This window comes from Castor canadensis, chromosome 1, assembly GCF_047511655.1.
Source record: "Castor canadensis chromosome 1, mCasCan1.hap1v2, whole genome shotgun sequence".
NCBI classification, from domain to species: domain Eukaryota; kingdom Metazoa; phylum Chordata; class Mammalia; order Rodentia; family Castoridae; genus Castor; species Castor canadensis.
The window spans coordinates 158,028,768-158,048,864 of record NC_133386.1 but is presented as its reverse complement, the minus strand read 5'-3'; the positions used below and the strand labels follow the sequence as shown (position 1 = coordinate 158,048,864).

At 43.7% G+C, this 20,097-nt stretch overlaps 1 protein-coding gene across 9 annotated transcripts in view; it reads right to left on the bottom strand.

Annotated features, from left to right (window-relative positions):
* Nucleotides 1-20,097, bottom strand: part of Nav2 (neuron navigator 2) — a 686,981-nt gene that overhangs the window by 258,505 nt on the left and 408,379 nt on the right. The window contains exons 1-2 of one of the 9 annotated variants that reach the window (XM_020171283.2): nt 7,587-8,657; nt 4,970-5,195 (exon numbers count right to left, since the gene is read on the bottom strand). The exons of 7 other annotated variants lie outside the window; for them this stretch is intronic. In XM_020171283.2, coding sequence (XP_020026872.2) covers nt 4,970-5,195; nt 7,587-7,657 — 297 coding nt within the window. In that variant the 5' untranslated portion in view covers nt 7,658-8,657. Of the gene's footprint in view, nt 1-4,969; nt 5,196-7,586; nt 8,658-20,097 lie in introns of those variants that run through there. One more of the 9 variants, XM_020171290.2, reaches the window with a different exon arrangement.

Sequence of the window (20,097 nt, the reverse complement as noted above, 5' to 3'; positions counted from 1 at the left end):
ACTAAGAAGTCAAGGGACTTTTCCAGCACTGCACAACGAAGGGGTAGGGTTTGAAAGTCATGGCTCTGGCTCCTTGTGCTACACTACTAGCGAGGAGTCCACAGCCACAGAGGGCCAGGTGTCCTAGCAGTGTGGGAAAAGCAGTGAGGGAGAAAGGCTGGTTGCACAACAGCCAGTTCCCAGCTCCTTCCTGTCCCTGGGAACTGAACTGGCCACTTGTCACTCAGGACTAACAGACCCTAGAGGGGAGCTGACACTTTCCCATGTCACCAAAGCACAAAGTAAACATAATTTCACAACAGTATTAGGATAGCAAGAATAAAAATGCCAATATAACAGGAGTTACCTTCACAGGGAAATAGAACAGCTCAGGGGTAAAGTCCTTCATTCTAGTTTGCAGCAGGGCTGGGCTGGTCTGGGACCCTGTGCAACAGGGAGGCTGGGCCCAGCCTGGGAATGGACCCATGGCCACACAATGGTGGCATTGTCTGTCAAGAACACCAACAAGCTGCAGGTGGGTGTGTGCGCAACCCACAGGATTTGAAACTGTGCCTTCAGAAGGAAAGCCAGGCTGGTGAACATGCTGGGAGGGACTGGCCACATCTTAAGGATGAAGGTGTAGGTGCCTACTTTCTCCACACTTGGAGGTAATGCACATTCAATATCCGGGATCATCCTCTCTTGCATTCTGCTTTCCTGGGACAGGCCAGTCTCAGCACCACACCTCACAAGAGACTATCTCCTCAACCTGATCACTACCACGTGTTCAGGGGCCTGTCCTCTCAAGGGCCCACTGTGTGTAGACGGCAGTGACCTCATCTACAATCTTACCCCACTGCAGAGTCAGCTCCTGGAAGGCAGAATTCTTATCTGTTTTTCTGCCTGAATTTTTCCAAACATCGAATGCTGCCTGGCACATTGTAGGTGCTTACTAAGTAGCTGTTGAATGAATGACCATCCACTTTTACATACTGTAAAACAGAGGCAGAAACAAAAAAGGGAGGAATGTTGGCAATAATGGCGCCGATAGGTTTCAGTTCTTACTGCACCCTTAAGCTTCTGTTTTCCAGGGTCACGGTCCTGCCTCCCAGGGTCACAGTCCAGCCTCAAGTCTAGCTTGAATCCTCCTTCTGCCCCAACCTCCAATCAGCATGAACCATAAGATCCTAACCAATCAGATCATGCTGAGTCCCACTGAGGGGTATTTAAGCCCCTGCCCCTCTCTCTCTCTTTTGGCTCTCTCTGCTCTCTCCCTCTCCCACCCGGCAATAAAGAATCTCTTGGCCAGGAAAAAAAAAAAAAAAAACAGAGGCAGAGGCTCTGCAAGATCAAGCACATGTCAGCAGCACATAGCTAAGAGAAACTGAAGCTCCACTTGACCCGAGCAGCGTGGCCCCAAAGGCAGAATGAGTCTCCAAGTCTCCCTAGGGCCTTCCTGGAAAACTACACACCAAATAAGGATGAACACTGCAATTCTTACTGGTCACTTGAGAAGATAATTAGGTCCCTCTCCAACCTTAGGACTTAGATCTAAACAATTGTCCACCATAAATCCTAATGGCTCCAAGAAAGCCAAAGTCTGAACAGGGAATTTCTCAAGCATTTTCTTTCCCTTCCTGCCTCCATTAGTTACTGGTTTATTACACCCGTGTTCTCTTTCCAAGTTCCTTTCTTGTGCTGGGTGAAATCAGGCCCTTCAAGCAGGTGGGCAATGCTGAGCACACTCCTGACAGCAAACAGAATGGAGCCTCCTGTGGGGCAGCCACACCTCCGGGTGGTGAGACCCTGGGCTATTTGCAGGCCTCTCTCTGGTCTGGTCACAAACTGACCAGTTTAGTATAAGCTCCATCAAGTCCTCCCAACATCTGCAGCTCCCCTTCTCTGCAAACTGCAGGTAAAAGATGCCCTAATTGTGCTTAGTTACCCACATCCAGCCCAAATGCCAGGCAAAGGCTCCCCAAGACTTTTGGCTCCGCATGCCCAATCAAGACTTTAGAGTCCTGGTGACCTGTGGCAGGTCACTTAATCTGAGTTTCTATTTCCTCTTCACAGGATTGTTGAGAAAAAAAGGATGAGAGATTAGCTCTAAAGGACTCCATACTGTTTCAACACAGACAGCGCCAAGGCTTTGTGACTTTAGGCAAACTACTACGAGGAGCCTCAGCTTTCCCCATCTGTATAATAGGATAATAATCTATTATCTATGGACAAGGACTATTATGTCTATGGTGAGATGCCTGATGCATAGGTGGTACCTTTAAGTGATACTACTTAAACACTGGTAGTGATATTTTTAAATGTTAGTTTCCTTTCCTTGGTTGCCATCATCTCTGTCCCTAGTCCACCAGTCCTTTTAGGTTCATCAGTTACCTCAGTCCCTGATATCAGGTGTTCTGGTCTGGAAAACGTCCCTCATCACCTCCATTGGGAAAAGTGCTCCCTTCTTCTAGAAACCAATCCCGCCTGCCAGGCTTTTCTCCTTTCTCTAAAATCCCAGCATGTAACTATGTGCCTGGCTCCCTAGCCTTAGTGCTTTTGCACATCCTTTCTCTCTGCCTGTGGAACCTTGTCTATTCCCCTGCCCCTCAAATGCCTGATCTGTACAACACCCGGGTCAAATGTCAGTCCCTGGAAAGCCATGCCCAGCCCATTTCCCACCCCTATCATTGTTCCAACTCTTTACCTCCCACAGCACTTTACAGTTGCCTTTATCATGACTGTTAAACTGTCCACGTTGCCCTTAAGTAGGAGCGCCTCACAGTAGAAAACGAGTTTCTTGTACCTTTGAAACACCAGCACATCACCCGACTCACTACAGGGACTCCATCAGCAAGCACTTAGTGACTTACACGTGGGTGGGTAGATGGAAGGAGGGAAAAGCGATGGAGGAAAGCAGACCCAAGAAAACAGACTGGTGAACGTTCACATGGATGGATGGATGGATATGTGGTAGAAGAGACGAGGGATTAAAGGAGGATGTGGCTGAACAGGTGAATGAATGAATGGTGAGGCAGACGAATCTCTTCTCCTTCACTGCCTAGATCATCAAGCCCATGAAATCGGGATGACATGATCATGTGTCTTCTAGACCGATCACTGCAAAAGGCACAAGTAAGGAACCCTTCGGTTTTCAGTTGCAGGGCTGTGGGGTCCACCTGATGGTGAACAACATACCACCCAGAAGTGTGACTGAGCAGGCCTGGGTTGGCTCAAGTAAGTTGACTGTAAAGTTTCCAGGAAACTTGAGAACCATTTAACTACAGCCATTATATTAAAAATTAAATTACGTAAACTTACAACTGAATTATATTTTAAAGGGGGTAATTATTTCACTACACCTCGCTACTGCTTATTCTCCTGAGGTTATGTGAGGACAAGCCTATCTGATGGTGCACTAGTGCATGCAAGTCTCTTCCCAGCCAGTAGAGCCTTGTGACACAGAAATCAGGTTTGGAGGGAGCACTTACCCCCATGGAAATGCACAAGTGTGAGCTAACAGGTTTTTTTCCTTAGAAAAACAAGAACTGAACATCACCGAGTACACACAGGTGAGATAGGACAAGTATGAGTTACTGTTTTGGAAAACCTAACCTGAGATGGTCTCAGGGTGAGAGCCCAGTGGGACAAAGGTCAGAATCAGTACCACAGGTGGGGTCTTCCAAACAATAAATCTCTCAGCTAGGAGATTTGTTTTGTAGAGTGATCCCTAGGAGTATGCAAATTAGAGAGTGAGGTAAAAGGCTTTGCATGAGAAAAAGAGAATTCAGGGCGGCAGGTGCGACTTGGGAAGCAAGACTATGAAGTGGAGGCTGTGCAGCTGGGACATTCGGCTAAACCATGTCCATTCTAAACTCTCCCCTGGACCTTACTAGTACTTTCTAGGGCAAGTGGGATCCTCAGGAATGACAAGAGGTGTCTAGTTCTGCTTCCCAGGATAGAGAGTAAGACAGAGTTGTGGTTAGATCGCTCCCCACTAAGAGAGTGCAAGGGTCTAACCCTAGGGCCAAGTGAGTGGATGGTGAGCTTTGGGACAGCCCTTTGCAGGGCCATCTGGCACTTGCAGGAGGAATGCTGGCTCCAAGACCCACCTGGCTGCCTCATCCCTCCTTTTGCACAGTCTCCTCAATTTGGGCATTGGCCTCCCTGGCCCTGCATATCCTACACACAAATACACACTGACTCCACCACACACTGAAGTACCCCATCCAGCTGGCCCTGCGCAGGTGCTCCCCTGCTTCCAGCCCCTGGCCCCATCTCTGCCTGACCCAAGTGATCAAAACTCACCTGATCCACGTTCCATTCCATCAGGGCTGAGAAGTGCGAGAAGGCACTGGCAAGGAATGGTGAGTCACGGTTCCCAACTAGCATTTACATTTCCAGCTGAGTCCTCCAGGCTTTCCAGCCAGGAGGGGGCTGTGAGGAAATGCATCACTCTGGCCAGCCTGGGGGAGGGTTTTGTTTTGCTTCAATGGTAAAAGGGTTTTGTTTTTTTTTTTGTGGTTTAAATTAAGGGCTTTTTGCTTTGTTTTGTTATTTTGTTTCTAGGGCCAAGCAGACCACTACAGGTTAGTGGCTACAGGTGTAAAATTCCTAACACCCAATGCAAACTGTGCACACATGGTAGTTATTTGAGGCAGTTTCACACCCGTGAAACCTGGGCAGCACTGGTAGTTTAAGGATTTCCCCTGTGGCATAGGGTAGGCTTTGGAAAGATTCATGGCAGCCTGATTTCTCAAGCAGAAGCAGATGCAAAGAGGCCCCCAAGGCAGTTCCCTCTCTTATGAGGGGTTGTGGCTCAAGAGAGGACAACAGCAAGGTGGTGGGGTCCTCCTCTGGTTTCACCTAAAGAAAGAGGGAAGTGAGGAGCCTAGGGCCCTGGAAAATATGTTTTATGTGTGAATAAAACTATATTCCTATTATTTTACATAAGGGATGAACCAGTCATAAATAAGGAACCATAGGCACTGACCTTGAGAAGATGGATTACAAAATGTTTACACTCCCAAAGCATTTGATGAGGTGAGCAGACATTCTGTGCTGAAGTTATTCTATAAACCATAAGCTTCCTTAAGTTGCAGGTGAGTGACAAGCGGAAAATGTATATAGAGTGTGAAGTTAGTCTGGAGTCAAATCCTGGCTCCAACCTCTTACTGTAGCAGAATCCTGACAAGTCATGTACACGCTTTAAAGTCCACCTGTGAAACAGAGGTACTGATGGCACGTGGAACACAAGCAGGTTAAATTACATGAGGACAAATGTGAAACACCTGGGTGCATCCACCCAGACTGTGGGATGAAGGGTAAGGATGCCTACTAAGGAAAGCACAAGACTTGAGGCTGCCTGGTATTCTCCTAGGTGGTCAGAGATCCACATTCCATTGGATAGGGAGGTCCAGAGACACTACTGGCAGAGACACTACTGTGCCATTGATGGGAAAGTTGTGTGGCAAAGGCTTAAATACCTCTGGAGTGCAGGCAGTTCCTAGAAGTGGCTGGTACTGCCCTACCTGCCCTGCCCTAGGGACAAACTTCCTCTCCTTCCCCATTTGGGAGCCTCATTTCTTTCCCAATAACTCCACTGCCAAGTGACCATTGTGCTCTGGGCTCTTCTCCAACCCAGATGTCAGAGCTCTCAGGTCTGAGGGCATCTCAGGTTGTGGTAATTTATATTTTTTATAATAGGCTATTACTAAGACAACTACCAGAAAGAAGGGGTGTCTCCCATACTCAGGGGACAACCTGGTCCAGAGCACAAAAGAACAATTTGCACAAAGATACTATTTATTCTACAAAGTCCTGGAAGGAAGCCCTTGGTTGATTTAGGAAGGATAATGAAGTCCTAACAACAAAGCTGCCTCTGCCTCCCATCAGCAGGGCTCACAATTTATAAAGCACTTTGGTAAACTCAATCTAATCTGAGCCCCACCACCATCCAGGAAGACAGTGGCAGCTTGCATGCTCCCCATTTCAGAGATGAGGTGACCAGAGAGCTCACTAAACAAAGGTCATCTGTTCTACAGACTAGGTCTTCCAGCTCAGACCAGTCACCTTTATGTCATAAGGCAGTTACAAACACCAGATCAGCTCATTCAGATGGCCATTATGGGGACTATGTTCTAGATGAAAAGGGAAGGAGTCTCCAGTTCCTAAGAAAAGGGGAACCTAAATCCTGTGCTTTTCTTGCCAGGTTCATCAGGGTACGGAAATTCCCATGTGGGCATGCAAGATGTGTACATCAAAGCTCAGAACCACATGCATAACTTCCTCCTACTGAAATGTCTATTTTTAGCATCCTACCGCAAAAGAAATCCCTTCCACAGCGCAGTAATCCTAGAGCCCAGGAGTTAAGAAAATAACTCCAAGACATCTCCATTAATCACTTGGCCATGGTAAGTGTTAAACATCTAAAGCCAAAAGAGTCCTGGGTCAGTATCGCAACAGGTTTGCACATTTTATGAGCCAGCACACTGTGAGGATGGCCCACATAGAAAACTACCTCAAACCTGCATCAAAGGTATCTTCATGCTGAGATACTTTCCCCCACGTCATTCATCCCCATGCAACAAAGAATATCTGCTCACTAAGCAAATGCTTTTGGAATTTAAACACTTTACACTTGATCACAGCAAGGCCAATTATATACAATAATCAGTAAGCAAATAAAAGAAGCACCTCTTCCCTGTGAAATAAAGCCTGCTAACCCACCTTATGATGCTAATTTTGTCTAGGAAATTGGGTTGGAGGTTTGTATGGGAGGGGGGAGTTAACTGCATGGTTTTTGTTGTTGTTTTTAGGTTTTTTTTTTGCAAGAATGCTCTAAAGCTGTGGCCTCTGACCACTCAGAACACATCAAAGTGACTGTACTTTGATTGTCAAACCAGAGCACCATGACTCATCTGCACACTAGGGAGGCACAGAGCAAGAAAATGCACCTTGCCTTTTTGCTGTGAGAAAAGGAGCTCCGCCACACACATATCCTCCACACAAGCGGGAAGCCAGAGAGGCAGCTGCTTTGTAACTTGAAAGATCCAAACAGGTTGACCGGGCCAGGGGCAGGAGTGGGCTGTGGTGCCCTTCCTGGAATATTCTGGGGGTTTCACTGGGCAGGAAATCCTTCACGCAAGTGAAGCCCTCTGGAGTACTCCCTCCCCGACAGCTCCAGCACCTCACAGCACTCTATCCTTCTTTCTACTTACACCTGCTGAGGCACAATTAAGAAAACAGACTGAAACCTGCTACACCTGTTGCCACCATGACCCTCCTCATCTGGCCTCTTCAGCTCTGCTTTGGGTTGGGGCAACTGTATTTTCTCAGACTGCCAACAACTTCCAGACAGATCCGTCTTTACCTGCTCTAAAAATACACCTTTCGTCCCTCACCCCACAAGGACGCAACAAAACAAAAAAGCAAAAGAGAGGTAGCAATTAGCTCAGCAAAGAGCTCCACAGATGAAAGACTGGCTTGGAGGGTTCATGCTTCCACCCAGCATAGAAAATAAATTGGAACTGTCTCTAAACACAAGCCCAATTTAAACAAACTTCACCAGTTCTCTAGAGACCCTGCCAACGTCCCTTGCAGTTGCTTACCACTTTGTAATGGTCGCAGGAATCCCGACCTGACCCCGCGTGGGAACCCATACGTTGATGCTTATACGCATGGTGGGCAGGCGGCAGCGTGGTCCTCAGCAGTCAGTGGCCCTGTGCCCTCTCTGGGGGTGTCTAGTTCAAAGCACTGTGGAGGCGTGTGAAGCCTCGAAGGTTAATTTTAGCTGAAGTCATGCACCCGCTGTGGTCAGATTTTCTTACACAGGCCACCTCCTGAATAGCAGCAGCTTATGTTACCCCAACACACAGGGCGGCCCTCTGGCCCCCTGCCCTGGCCCCAGACTGCTGCGATTCCTGTGTCTCCATCGCCCCCACCAGATTCTCTTCACCCTCCCAAATAATCCAGCTCTCTGTGCTTACATTTTCATAACACACTCAGGGGAAATAAATCATGGTTTCTTTGGCTGCCCCCGGCAAGCAAACCTGGGGAGCAGCTCCCCACCCGAGGTTCAGGCTTGGCAGAAGCTGGCAAGGAAGCTCTAGGTTATGCAAACTTCACACTCACAGGGCAGGGGCTGCCGAGGAGAGAGAAAAGGCAAAAGCAAAAGCCTATGTTCTTCCCCTCACCCACTGCCAATCACATGGTGCCTCCACCTGTCTCATCTTTTGCCTAACTCTATCAAAAGCTCAATGCCTGCCCTTCTGTTTCTCTCCAAGGTCAGCAAGGGGGAAGAATCTTCAGATATCAGCCAAGATGTGACTCCTGCACAGGAAAAGAGTATGTACCTTCACTCAATTTTGCAGGGATTTTGAAAAAGCTATCAGGTATCAGCATGGGTACAGGATTCCAGACAAGTGCAGAAACCAGGAGCAAAGTCTTTAGAAACAGCCTTTTTCAGGCCTCACATCCCAACAAATTGGGAGATAGGGGCCTGATAGTTTACTCACTCAGTTTGTGTAAGAATTGCCTACATGAACAGAATGCTATTCTGCTCCAAGTAGCCTTTTTTCAATGTGGACAGAACCATGGAAAGGCTATGAAAAAAATTAAACAAATCCTGAGCTGCCTCCTGTGATCGCCAAAGAAATCACACAACTTTGCAGACGAAATGCTGGTGTGCTGATTTAAGACTGGCATTGAGGCCATGTCTAAAAACTGCTCCAAGTAGGATGCAGTGCAATGTCTTTGCACCACCTTAGGTCTCCTGTTACTCTACCACGGCATCCTATGCCATGAGAGTCATAAGACTCGGGACCCTTGTAATTATTTCATCATTCAGGTATTTATTGAGGATGTCCTCTGTAGCAGATACTCTTTTATTGGGGGATTGACAGTGAATAAGAAATGCTTTCATGAGGCTTTATTCTAATGATGATGATGGCAACAAACAGGCAAGTGAGTATCAAAGAATAAATGCTATGAAGAAAATGAAATAGAGAGTGAATGGTGACAAGTTGAGAAAGAATATGGTAGGGAAATCAAGCACAGCCTTTCTAAGGAAGCAACATTTGATTAGAGATTCGAATGATAAAGGGACAACCATGAAAACTCTGGGCAGTGGTCCTCCTGTACCAGCAGCATCTGTACCACCTAGGATCTTGTTAGAAATGCAGAATTAGAATTCTTGGGCGGGTAAGGGAGGAGCGGGGGTGGGGTGGGGTGGGGGTGGGGGTGGGGGGAAGGGGGGAGAAATGGCCAAACATTGTATGCACATAAGAATAAAAGAAAAAAAAAAAAAAGAAATGCAGATTCTCAGGCCCACCCCAGACCTACTGAATCAGAAATTCTAGAGAGGGACCCAGAACAAGTGATTCTCAGACGTACTACAGTGTGGGAACTCCTAAGCTATAGGAAGAGCATTTTAGATGGAGGATTCTACAGACAACATTAGTCCGTTATGGTCATCACTATAATCCCTGACCACTAACCCGAGGTCTAGCATATAGTAGGGAATCAATAAATTGTTTTCACTGTCTGTAGAATTCTTCTTTTTTAAATTTAAGTTCTAGCCCTCCAGAACTCGATAAAAATAACCAAAAGATAAAATCATGAAAATGTTATTTTCATAAAACTTTAACAAAAGTACCCAAAAAGGAAGAGAAAGAGCTCATTTAGAATTCCAGGTGGCCAGTAAAAAGCTTTCTGTAGTGCCAGAAACTGTCAGCCACTAAGATGGACTCTTCCCAATCTAATAAAAGTTGGCATCACAAAGTTGGCAATTAGATTTCCTGTAAAAGGCTAAATGTGGTAGCCTTCTGCTTCCTGATTCTGAAACTCAGTAAGAAAGGCATTAGTGTGTGGCAGCTGGGATAATCATTTAATTGATCTTTTCCACCCATAGAAGCCTCCTGTCCCTGCTCCAACCCACTGACTTGTAAATCAATGTCACCTTCATTGTGATCATGAAGGAGCAGGAAAAAACAACTCCTTCTCCCCAAACCAAATTGGAGTCAATTTCCTAATGGAGCCTGGGTGAGACTCTAAGTGGGTGCTGCCATTTCTGCCCCCTGGCCTCCTCCTGGGCCACCCACACAGCTTGATCCCAGCCAGTGGGAGTTCCAGTGACACAAAAAGCAGCAAACAAGGGGCTTCCTTCAAGTGTCAGGAACCTCAAATCAGAATGGGCGTGGTTTCTGGTGCTAGCCAGACCTAATTCAAAGTGCTAAACTGGATGACACTATTGCAAGCAATTAGAAAGGCATTTATCATGTAGGAAGGATTCAGTAAATCTCATATATTTTTTCTCCTCCTCATTGCTGTATGCAATTCCACCCATTCAATAGTCAACAAATATTCATTAGGTACCTACTATGCACCCTTACTGGGGACAGAATGATACTGAGCTTCTTGTCTTGAGGGAGTGACAGTATTAATCAAACAAGGATATCAAAAATATTACAAAAGGATGTCAAAGGGGTTGGAGGAGTATAATTCAATGGTCAAGCACTTGCCTTACATACTTGGGGCCATGGGTTTGATCTGCACCACATTAAAAAAAAAATGTCAAAGGGTAATTGTGAAAAATGTTACAAAGGCAAAGTATATGACATTATAAGAGCCTATGATGGGTGAATGTGACGTATCCAAGGCTTGTTAAAATTCAGATTCCGAAGCCTTACAGATGGACACCTACATCAACCTCAGGGCATAGGCCTGAGAGTGTATTTAATAAGCCTCACAGGAGGCTATCACTGTTTGAGTGGGAGGTTACCAATAAACCAAGATGGAAGCTAGAAAGATCCATGCAGTAATGGAGTACAGTTGGAGGCTCTATAGAAATTAAAAACTAATTCTAGTTAATAAACTAAACCATAGTTTATCAGTATAAACTACATTTGATCTATATAGTTATCAATATAAGCTAATGTTTATTTAATCTAGATACAATATTTATAGATATGTGTTTATACATAGGTTAGTGTAACACATATACTTCCTTGTTCTGTCAGCTAAAAGGGTCTAAAACCAATCACATCCCAGTAGCAACAAACATATTAGTTTTTAATACCATTCTTCAATAAAAGGAACCAGGGCTCCTTGTAGAAATAGCTGAATTTTGGGTTACAGCAAGAAATTTTCAAGATAAGCTTGGATCATAACATAGTGCTAAAAATAACGACCTATGCCCATGTCCAAACACAATGATGGGGTATGTCAAAGGGACACAGAAAGCAACTGAAAGTGCTACAAAAGGTCAAAGCTGATCAAGCTCAACACAACTTGAGTAACAAAAAAAGTTGTGTTAGAGTATAATTCCAAGTATGAAACAAGTATCCATGGGTTCATAATGATATAAAGAAATGACTGAAAAAATAAAGGACAGCAGGTTCTGCCTGGAAGCAAGGGGGGGTGGGGAGGAGAAATACCCTAAACAGTGTATGTACATATTAATAAATAAAAAAATTTCAGTGAAAAAAAAATCTCTCATGCAAAAAGAATCACACATCAACGTACGTAGATTCTCTGCTCTCAAAATTAAATGTGGGCTGCACAGAGCACATCACAGAAAGGAGGGAAAGAGTAATTTCACAGTGGAGAAACCTGACAAACACTACCTCAGCCAGTTGATCAAGGTCAACACAAACATCAGGTCATGTTGACGGCTCACAACTTCCCCCTCGTGTGATGTGAAGGAAATGGTACTTTACCTCTGGAGTCTTCCTCTCCAAAACCCACCGCTCCAGTCTAGTTATGAGAAAGGCATCCATCACATCTCAGCTGGGGGGCAATGAAGGGAGGGGACAGCATTCTATAAAATACCTGAGTAATACTCCTGAAAACTATCAAGGACATCAAAAATAAGGGAAGTCTGAGAAGCTGTGAAGCCCAAAAAACCCTAAAAAGACTCAATTAAATCTAATGCAGTATTCCAGGTAAAATCCAGGACCAGGTAAAGGACATTAGATAAAAACCAAGGAAATGTGAATAAAGTTGAAAATTTTTCAATATTCGTTCATTAGTGATGGCCAATGCAGACACTAATTATGTTATGGTGTACATGGCAACTTTCTGTTTTCTGTGACATTTTCACAACTTTTCTGCAAAGCAAATTCTATTCTTAAATTAAAAGTTTATTTTTTAAAAAAAGAACAAATGCAAATCTCCACAGCTGACTGTGGTGTGTAGTCATGTTTGAAAACCCAGTTCTTTATCCCTGTGGATAAGAGGTGATGTAGCCATTCCAGGGACAGAATGCTAACCTGTGATTTGAGATCATAAAATTTCAGAACCTTAGATGTGTGTATATACACAAACACACACGTACGTGAATATATGTGTGTAAAGTTTATACGCCAGTTGTTATACACAAGCAACTTCCTGCATGGGTAAATTTCCCAGAATTCTCATTAGTAACTGTTAAGTAAGATAAAAGGACTTAACAAAAAAGAAGCCATTCAAAATGCCAGGTTTTGCTTTGATCCATTCAACAGGGCTATGAAAGAACTATTTGTGCCCAAAGAATAAGTATTGGGAATCACCCAGTTAAGAACCCTAAGCCTTAACTCAAACCATCCCATTTGTTCTTAAAGATTCTGCACTTAGTTCTTCCACACCTTTGAAAGAAGGATCAAAATGCCTGAAGTTCTCTTAAGTTTACCAGACCATAACTTGATGTAAGACATTGTAATTAATAATGCAAACTAGCAAACACCAGATCCTAAGAAACTTCTGGGGCATAAAAATATGCCCAAAATGAATTAAAAACTTAATGGCTCATGATCAGAAGATTTTTTTAAGGTAAAAATATATATCCTTCATATGACAGGAAATATAAGCCAGCTTTTACCAGCAATAGGTGGCAGTATTTCTGTTCTCTGGGCCACATTCTACATAATTGTACTGACCCTTAACAGACAGTTAGAAAGCAATTGTTTTTTATGGTGCTGCCTTATCCTTGTTTTCCATTAAAGGATAAACTCTATCTACAAATCACTTCTGCTAGAGATAACAAAGTCACATTTTTTGTAAACAAAAGAAAAAATAATAAAGTGACAAATTAATTTCTCCAAACATAATAAAACTAATTTAATCACCCTGTGTGGGCCATCTGGTTCATGGATGCAAACTTAACTGCATTTTCTACTGCCTGATAACTTGCTTAATTCAGTTAGCTCTTATGACCCTCCATTTGTGCTCTGTTCTCAATGGGACCTTTCCCTTGGTGGCTCCTAGACAAGGAGCTGGCTCAGCCAGAAGTGTGAGTCCCCACAGAGTGGTGATGCAGCCCCTCTCTAGCTGGCTGTCCATGGATGAAGTTTTAAGAAGGACTAGCTTTAGCTGAACTGAATTGGATAATGGATACCACTGAACACTTTCTATATGCTGAGTCCTTTGTACATATTTGTCACATTTACTCCTCTTCAGCTTAGTGAGCTTTCATGACTAGTCCCACATGGAATTTGAAGTACAGACAAGCTAAAACATTTGCTGAAAGAATCATAGCTAGGTTTCCATGCAAACACCATGCTCATCTGACCTGACAGCCATCAGCCACTACATAGGTAATTCAGTATGTCCAAGTGGATGCTTCTTCTAAGTCTCGGCTTAAACTGGAGGGATCAATACCACCAATATAAGTTACTAAAGTAAGTGTGGGACCAATGTGCACAATGCAGAACAACAGAGAGATAGTTTCAACGTTTTTTTATGCCCTATCAGATGATGGACAAATATAAAAAGAGGTGGATCTCTACAACAAAATTAGAAATAAGGGCAAAATAGTTTCTGCTGGGTATTAAGGGGGTGGGGGGGAGAGGGAGGGGGCAGAGTGGGTGGTAAGGGAGGGGGTAGGGGCAGGGGGGAGAAATGACCCAAGCCTTGTATGCACATATAAATAATAAAAGAAAAAAAAAGAGGTGGAAGTGTGGAGAGAGAGGATTTTTATTTGTTTGCTTTTTAATCATTGGAAAACATTTTGTTACCCTCCCATACTCTACACACCCACTGGAACTAGAGGGAAGATGGGGACTTCAGCAAGATCCCTGGGGAACCTAAGATCAATGTCCCTGCAGTTAGGGATATTGTGCTCTGAAGGGTGACTTCTGTTCTGAGAACCTGGAGGGAGAGAGAGTGGCAAGGCCGACAGCTTCAGGGGTGGTGCCAGGGCACTATTACTGTTTGAGATTGCCCTACAGCTCCCACCATGGGTCAAAAGAACTGTCTCTTGGGAGAGAGCACACTCTGGGGTATATCTTGGATCTTATGAAGGGGTCCTCATAGTAACCCACAAAAGAAAGACCTGATTTTCAGTAGAGGAGAAACCCAGCTCAAGAAAGCACCATCCACATAAGCATCTTTCTCCTTTGAATGGGCCCCTGGGAGTAGAAGGAGAGGACCCATTGGGGCCGCCCTACCTCTGGGTCCTGACTGGAATTCATGTTTGGAGCTTTGATTCCTACTGTGGGAAGAATATTCTACTTTCTTATTTGGGACTATCTGCAAGTTTTGGTGACCATGGAAATTTCTATGAATGTGCAGAAAAGTCATCAGCTGCCTTTATCCCACAGTAGGAAAACACCATGGACTTTGTCATGTATGTCTGTAATCTACACATCCCATTTGCCCAATATGCTGGTTATATGGTTAATCTTTATTCTAGGTGTATATCAGAGTACCCAGGGGAGCCTTTAATTAACACAATGCCCAAACTGCACAAGTGTGAGTCAGTAGGTTTAGATGACTCAGATAATGGCCTTTCCTTTTTCCCCAAAGCTCTCTAGAGGAGCTTGATGTCTAGGCAGGATAGGCTATCAAAGAACATTCTGCAAAACGATATATGGATAATTATCTCTGAAAGGAGAAAAAAGGAGTATTTCAATGGCACCCAAGTTCATAATATTTAGAAAATCTATATTATAGGGTGAGTGAGGCAGTGTGGTTTAAGTGTACCCCACAAAGAGGATCTCAGCATTGCTCTTCTTAATCTATCAAAGTATCAGCATATAGTAGCATTCAAAAGCAATACGATAATACTAAAATAAATCTCTCCTTTAAAATAAGAGAACCGAGATTCAGAGATGTGATGTGCCCAAGGTACAATAGTTAAAAACAAACAAGGCAGACATTTATTTGACCAAGTCCTGCTCTCAAAAGAGCAGTTTCTCAATCATCGCCCCTTCCTCCTTGTAAGAAGCATGGTGAATGGGAGAGAAGAGGTTCTGTCTCCCTGGCCCCAGGCCTGATCATGTTGCACATTTTAAGTTGAAGAAGCACAGGTACTTGAGATGAAAGGGCTCTGATGACACTGGAAGTGACTGATGTACAACAATTTCCTACAGGGAACTTTACCGTCAAGGCCACTGAGAAACAGTTAGCACTTATAATGTAATATCCCTTTGATGGAGAAAGCGAAGTCAGGAAAGGAATAGTTTCCAATGAGGAGTTAACTGGAGAATTCAACCATCTATAAAATGCATTTGAGTATAAAGCCGAAAGGAATCTTGCCATCTTGCCTGACATTTTATTTGTTTTCATATAAGAACATGGGGGAAAAAAAACTCTACAAAGATGGAACCTTGACTAACACAAATTCAGCATGAATGAGCTTTGAAAATTGTAAGTTCAATTGACTACTTAACTTCAAGTGACTGAACTGTCAGGGGACAAAATAAATAAATAAAAACCTCTGTAGTGACATTCCAGGTCCAGAAATCAGACATGCATGGCTTCATGGAAATTATCCAAGCTTTTATTCCATACAGAAGTCGGTCTGAATTCTGGCTCTGTCACTTTTGACCTAACCTGGTGATTCTGGCCAAGCAGTTTAACTTTTTGAACGTCAGTGTTTTCCTCTGTGACTTGGAGATGGGCACGTCCTGGTTCAGAGAGATGTGGGGGGACAAGATGTCCACTAAGTAAAATCTCAGCAATAACCAACAGCAGCTCCTTAAGATTTAGTGGCTCTTCTCTTTGAAGAACCTAGATAAACATGGCTAGATAATTCAAATAAATGGAAAGAGACAGACTGATAAGAAAAGGCAGCTCACAACACATGAAATTTTAATGTCAGTGACAGTTCAGGTTTGGCCCTAGTCAATAGGAACCATAAATAGCTGTCACCTAATGGCCATGTCCTCTTGAAAATGGGTTATTCGTCTGAGTCCATCTCCCAGAGGACAGCTGCAAATACCATCAATGCTGGCACTAGGCAACAGCCTTATTTATAGCCAAGGGACAGATTCCAAAGATAGAAGAGGCCATGGCGGCTGAACCCCATCTCCAAACTCCCATATTCCTAGAGGACTAAGAGGTGAGGCTGGAAAGTAAGTTTTATGGGAATTTCATGGGAGACAGTGGAAAAACTATTCATAAAAGTGAGAAAAGTGAAAAGTAGGGAAAGGTTTGAGAAAAAAGAAGTCACAGAAGGAAGAAATGTGGGTGGAGTTACAGTTATTGAGACTGTCTCAGCTCTTGGCTAACACCGAATTCTAAATAGTGGAAGACCTGTCAGAATCTGTCAGTATGCACTCAGGTTCAAGTGAAGGCCAGAGAGTCTCTCTTTGACCACCCCAGCCATGAAAGCATTTCCTAGCACCTGCACAATTAAATCCAAATTCTTTGACTTGTATTTCGAGAATGGCAAGGTAAGCAGGTGCCCCTGACCTCTTGCTCCTCCCCTTCACATCATCCCAATGCAACTACCTGTGATCTGTCATAGACGCCCACTTCTTCTCAGTCTATGGGTCTTTACTTCTGTGGATGGATGGAGACATCACAAACTAGGAATCTGTAGGTCTCTCATTCCTGGGTTCAAATGCTACTTAGCCCTCCAAAAAAATTCTCTTTCATTCTTCATCTAGTTACTTATGTAGCTTGTCTCCGATTTTATCTGTTAAGGATCCATAATCATTATTTCCATATTACCTCTAAATTTAGTATCAACTAAAATGCCAATAAGTGTTTATCAGATAGATGGATGGATGGATGGATGGGTGGGTGGATGGCCAAAATGAAGAATGGATGGATTTGATGGATTACAAAGAAACCAGCCAGAGAACACATTATCTACTTTGTCATTTATCATCCAACACTGCCAGTAAATGGACTGTCCTAGTTATCACAATATTCTGATTAATAGAGAGTTCCTTTCACAACACTATCCACAGATTGGACCAATGATAACTGACCTTCTCAGGACTGGAATGAAATCACCCAGTATTTCAGATGCATGAAACAAGACTGTGTTTTGTTGACGATTCACCAAGCACTTGGACATCTTGCAAGACTCAAGGCTGTGAACCACAATTGACACTGAACCATAGTGTATGAGAGGGATGGCTTACAGAGTACCAATTAAAAAGCTCCTAAAATAACTAGATATATGTTTGATGAAGCCATAATTAAAATGAATAATTTTTCCATATTCTTCAGTGAAGTCTTATAAAACTAGTATGAACATATTACTTTCAACCAGATGACCCTTCACATCAACAAAGGTATAAAGGAAACATGCAAGCACACAGGCACACACACAGGTGCACCACACAGGTGCACCACACATGCCTAACTGCTTGAGGCCTGACTCTTCCCACACTGACCCACTGAACACACTTGAATTCAGAAAGTCAACAGTAAAAGTCATTAAGCAAACTGGCTATGGATGACATTACACCTTCTCACTCATGCCTTACGCTTAATCCTAGCACCAACCCCTCCCCCAGTGTTCCTTTATCCTTGCCAAACATTCTTAGACAAGGCCTATGTTTGTTTGACCATTTCCCAATTCCATAAGCCATGGCTGGGGTGAGGCAGTGGAAACATGTGCCAAAAAAGTCAGGTTGCTATTATTTTTCACTTGCTCTTTCATATCTGCAGGTAGAACTGGTTCTGTTGTACACAGGGTTTTTTCCACTGAGAAAGCAGGAAGGAGAATGAAGGACTTCCTCAGCCTGTATGTTATCCTCTGCCACTGGGGGAGTGGCCCAAGTGTTCATCTGACAATTCCCTATGCCAGGTTATTCTGCTATATCTCAGTTTACTATGTTCAGTGCCTCAATGAAGCCCTACAATACCCAATGAGGCAGGGACCACTGCCCCATTTTATAGTGAGTACAATGATACTCTGGAGGGGTAAGTAACTTTCCTAAACCGCACCCAAGATTCACACTCACATCATTGAGCTTTGCTCCCATCACTGCCACAGATAACCCAGAGGATATCACACTCATGCTACCAGAGGCTCTCTTGTCCTCTGTCCTTGTCTTAGACTGAGTAGCCAGGGCAGTCTCTGCAGTGTGATGGGTGTTCTCTGCTAAAAGGGCCATTAAAAGGCAAGCTGACAGTCACCAGAGGAAGTGGTCACTCACTTTTTCTCCCAAGGCAAAACTGACACACATCAGAAACTCTGAGTTAAACACATGCACTGGCAATGCCATGGCATAGTTTTGATATATGGCACCAGCACAGTATGCCCACCTGTAAATATTGTGAGGCCAAGAATGAACAGAAGGAAATGCATGCAGAAATATTAACCTCGGCAATCTCCTGCTACAGTAAATCACTGGTTGAACTTTAATGAAATCTTGTCAAGAACAAAACATCTGTATTGCTGGGAAATAAATCCCAGCATAGAACACATAACTGTCTTTGCACAAGGTCACAGCAAACTTGGAAAAGAATGGACAGAAGTCCTTTTTCTGTGATCAAAAGATCTGTTTATAACAGAGAGGAAGCCACTATTCCCATCTGTCTGTGTGCTCTGGTTAGGGTTAATGGCTTATTAGGAAACATTCTAGTAAGGCATTCTTAGTAAAACATTCTATATTTGTACACTGAAGCTTTTCCTAGAAGCCTGATCTGTGCGATACAACAAAGACTTTGCAAATTGCCTGTCCCTATGGACTCTTTCTGCTCCCCAAAAACCATTCCCCAAGACAAATAAACATTGGTGTCCCGCACCTAACCAACACAGGCACAATAGTGCCTAATTGTTTCATTAAGTAGCCTCGAATTAATCATTCATCCAAGCCAAAATTAAGAGCATGGACACTGTCTTCTTTAAAAGATGCAACAAGGTCTAGACATGGAGGTTCATGTCTCTAATCTCAGTTACTCAAAAGGATCGCTGTTTGAGGCCCAGTGTGTGCGCGGGGTAGAGTTAGCAAGACTCCATCTCAGTCAATAAGTTGGGCATGTGGGTGCCTATATATCTCACTAGGTGGGAGGCTGGAGGTAGGAGTATCACGGTCCCAGGCCCTGGGAAAAAATGTGAAACCCTACCTAAAAAATAACTAAGGCAAAAAAGGGCCTACCTAATAAGTGCAAGGCCCAGAGTTCAATCTCAGTACCATCAAAAAAAAAAAAAAAGATGCAGCAACAACAGGTCAGTCCACAGACCACAGGTGATCAGAGGAGCCTCCCAATCACTTGAAGTCTCTATGGAAGCATGGCACCTTCTGCCAGGTGATCTTTCCTACAAAACAAATAGCAGAGAGCCTTCTTAAACCCAGAATCAGAAAGCACTGAGGATAGAAAAGGACTCCCAAGCTCTCAGGCCCAATTCCACTTCTTGCTGTATGAGCCCATGCCAAGTTTCCTTAAACTCCCAAGCATGAAGAACCTTCCTAGTCCCTATGAAAGCCATTTGACATTCCTCTTTAAAAGCTTTCTCCTGCTGAATTGAACTTTGGTCCTAGTTTAGTGAGGAGAACCCCACCCCAGAAATTCATCTTTCCAGCATTCAGAGCTACAAGGTGGCATAATGCCTCTTCCATGAGTTTTTTGTATTATAAAAATATTTCAAATTCTTATAAATACCCTTCATTAGATACATGGCCTTGGTTCTCTTACCACTCTGGCTGTTCTCCTCCAAACACAGAGTGATGCTGGACAGGGATAACAATGATAATTATTAGCATAAAAACAATGACTTCAGCTCTTATTAACCACATACTATGCAGCATATACCATACCAGATTCTTTATATGCACTTCTACTTGAAGTACATAGTTTGAAACTATTAGGCTGTTCATTTCACATTTTGAAGAACTTGAAGCATACAGGTAATATAAATTGCCCAAGATCACTGAGCTAGTAAGTGATGGTCCTAGGATT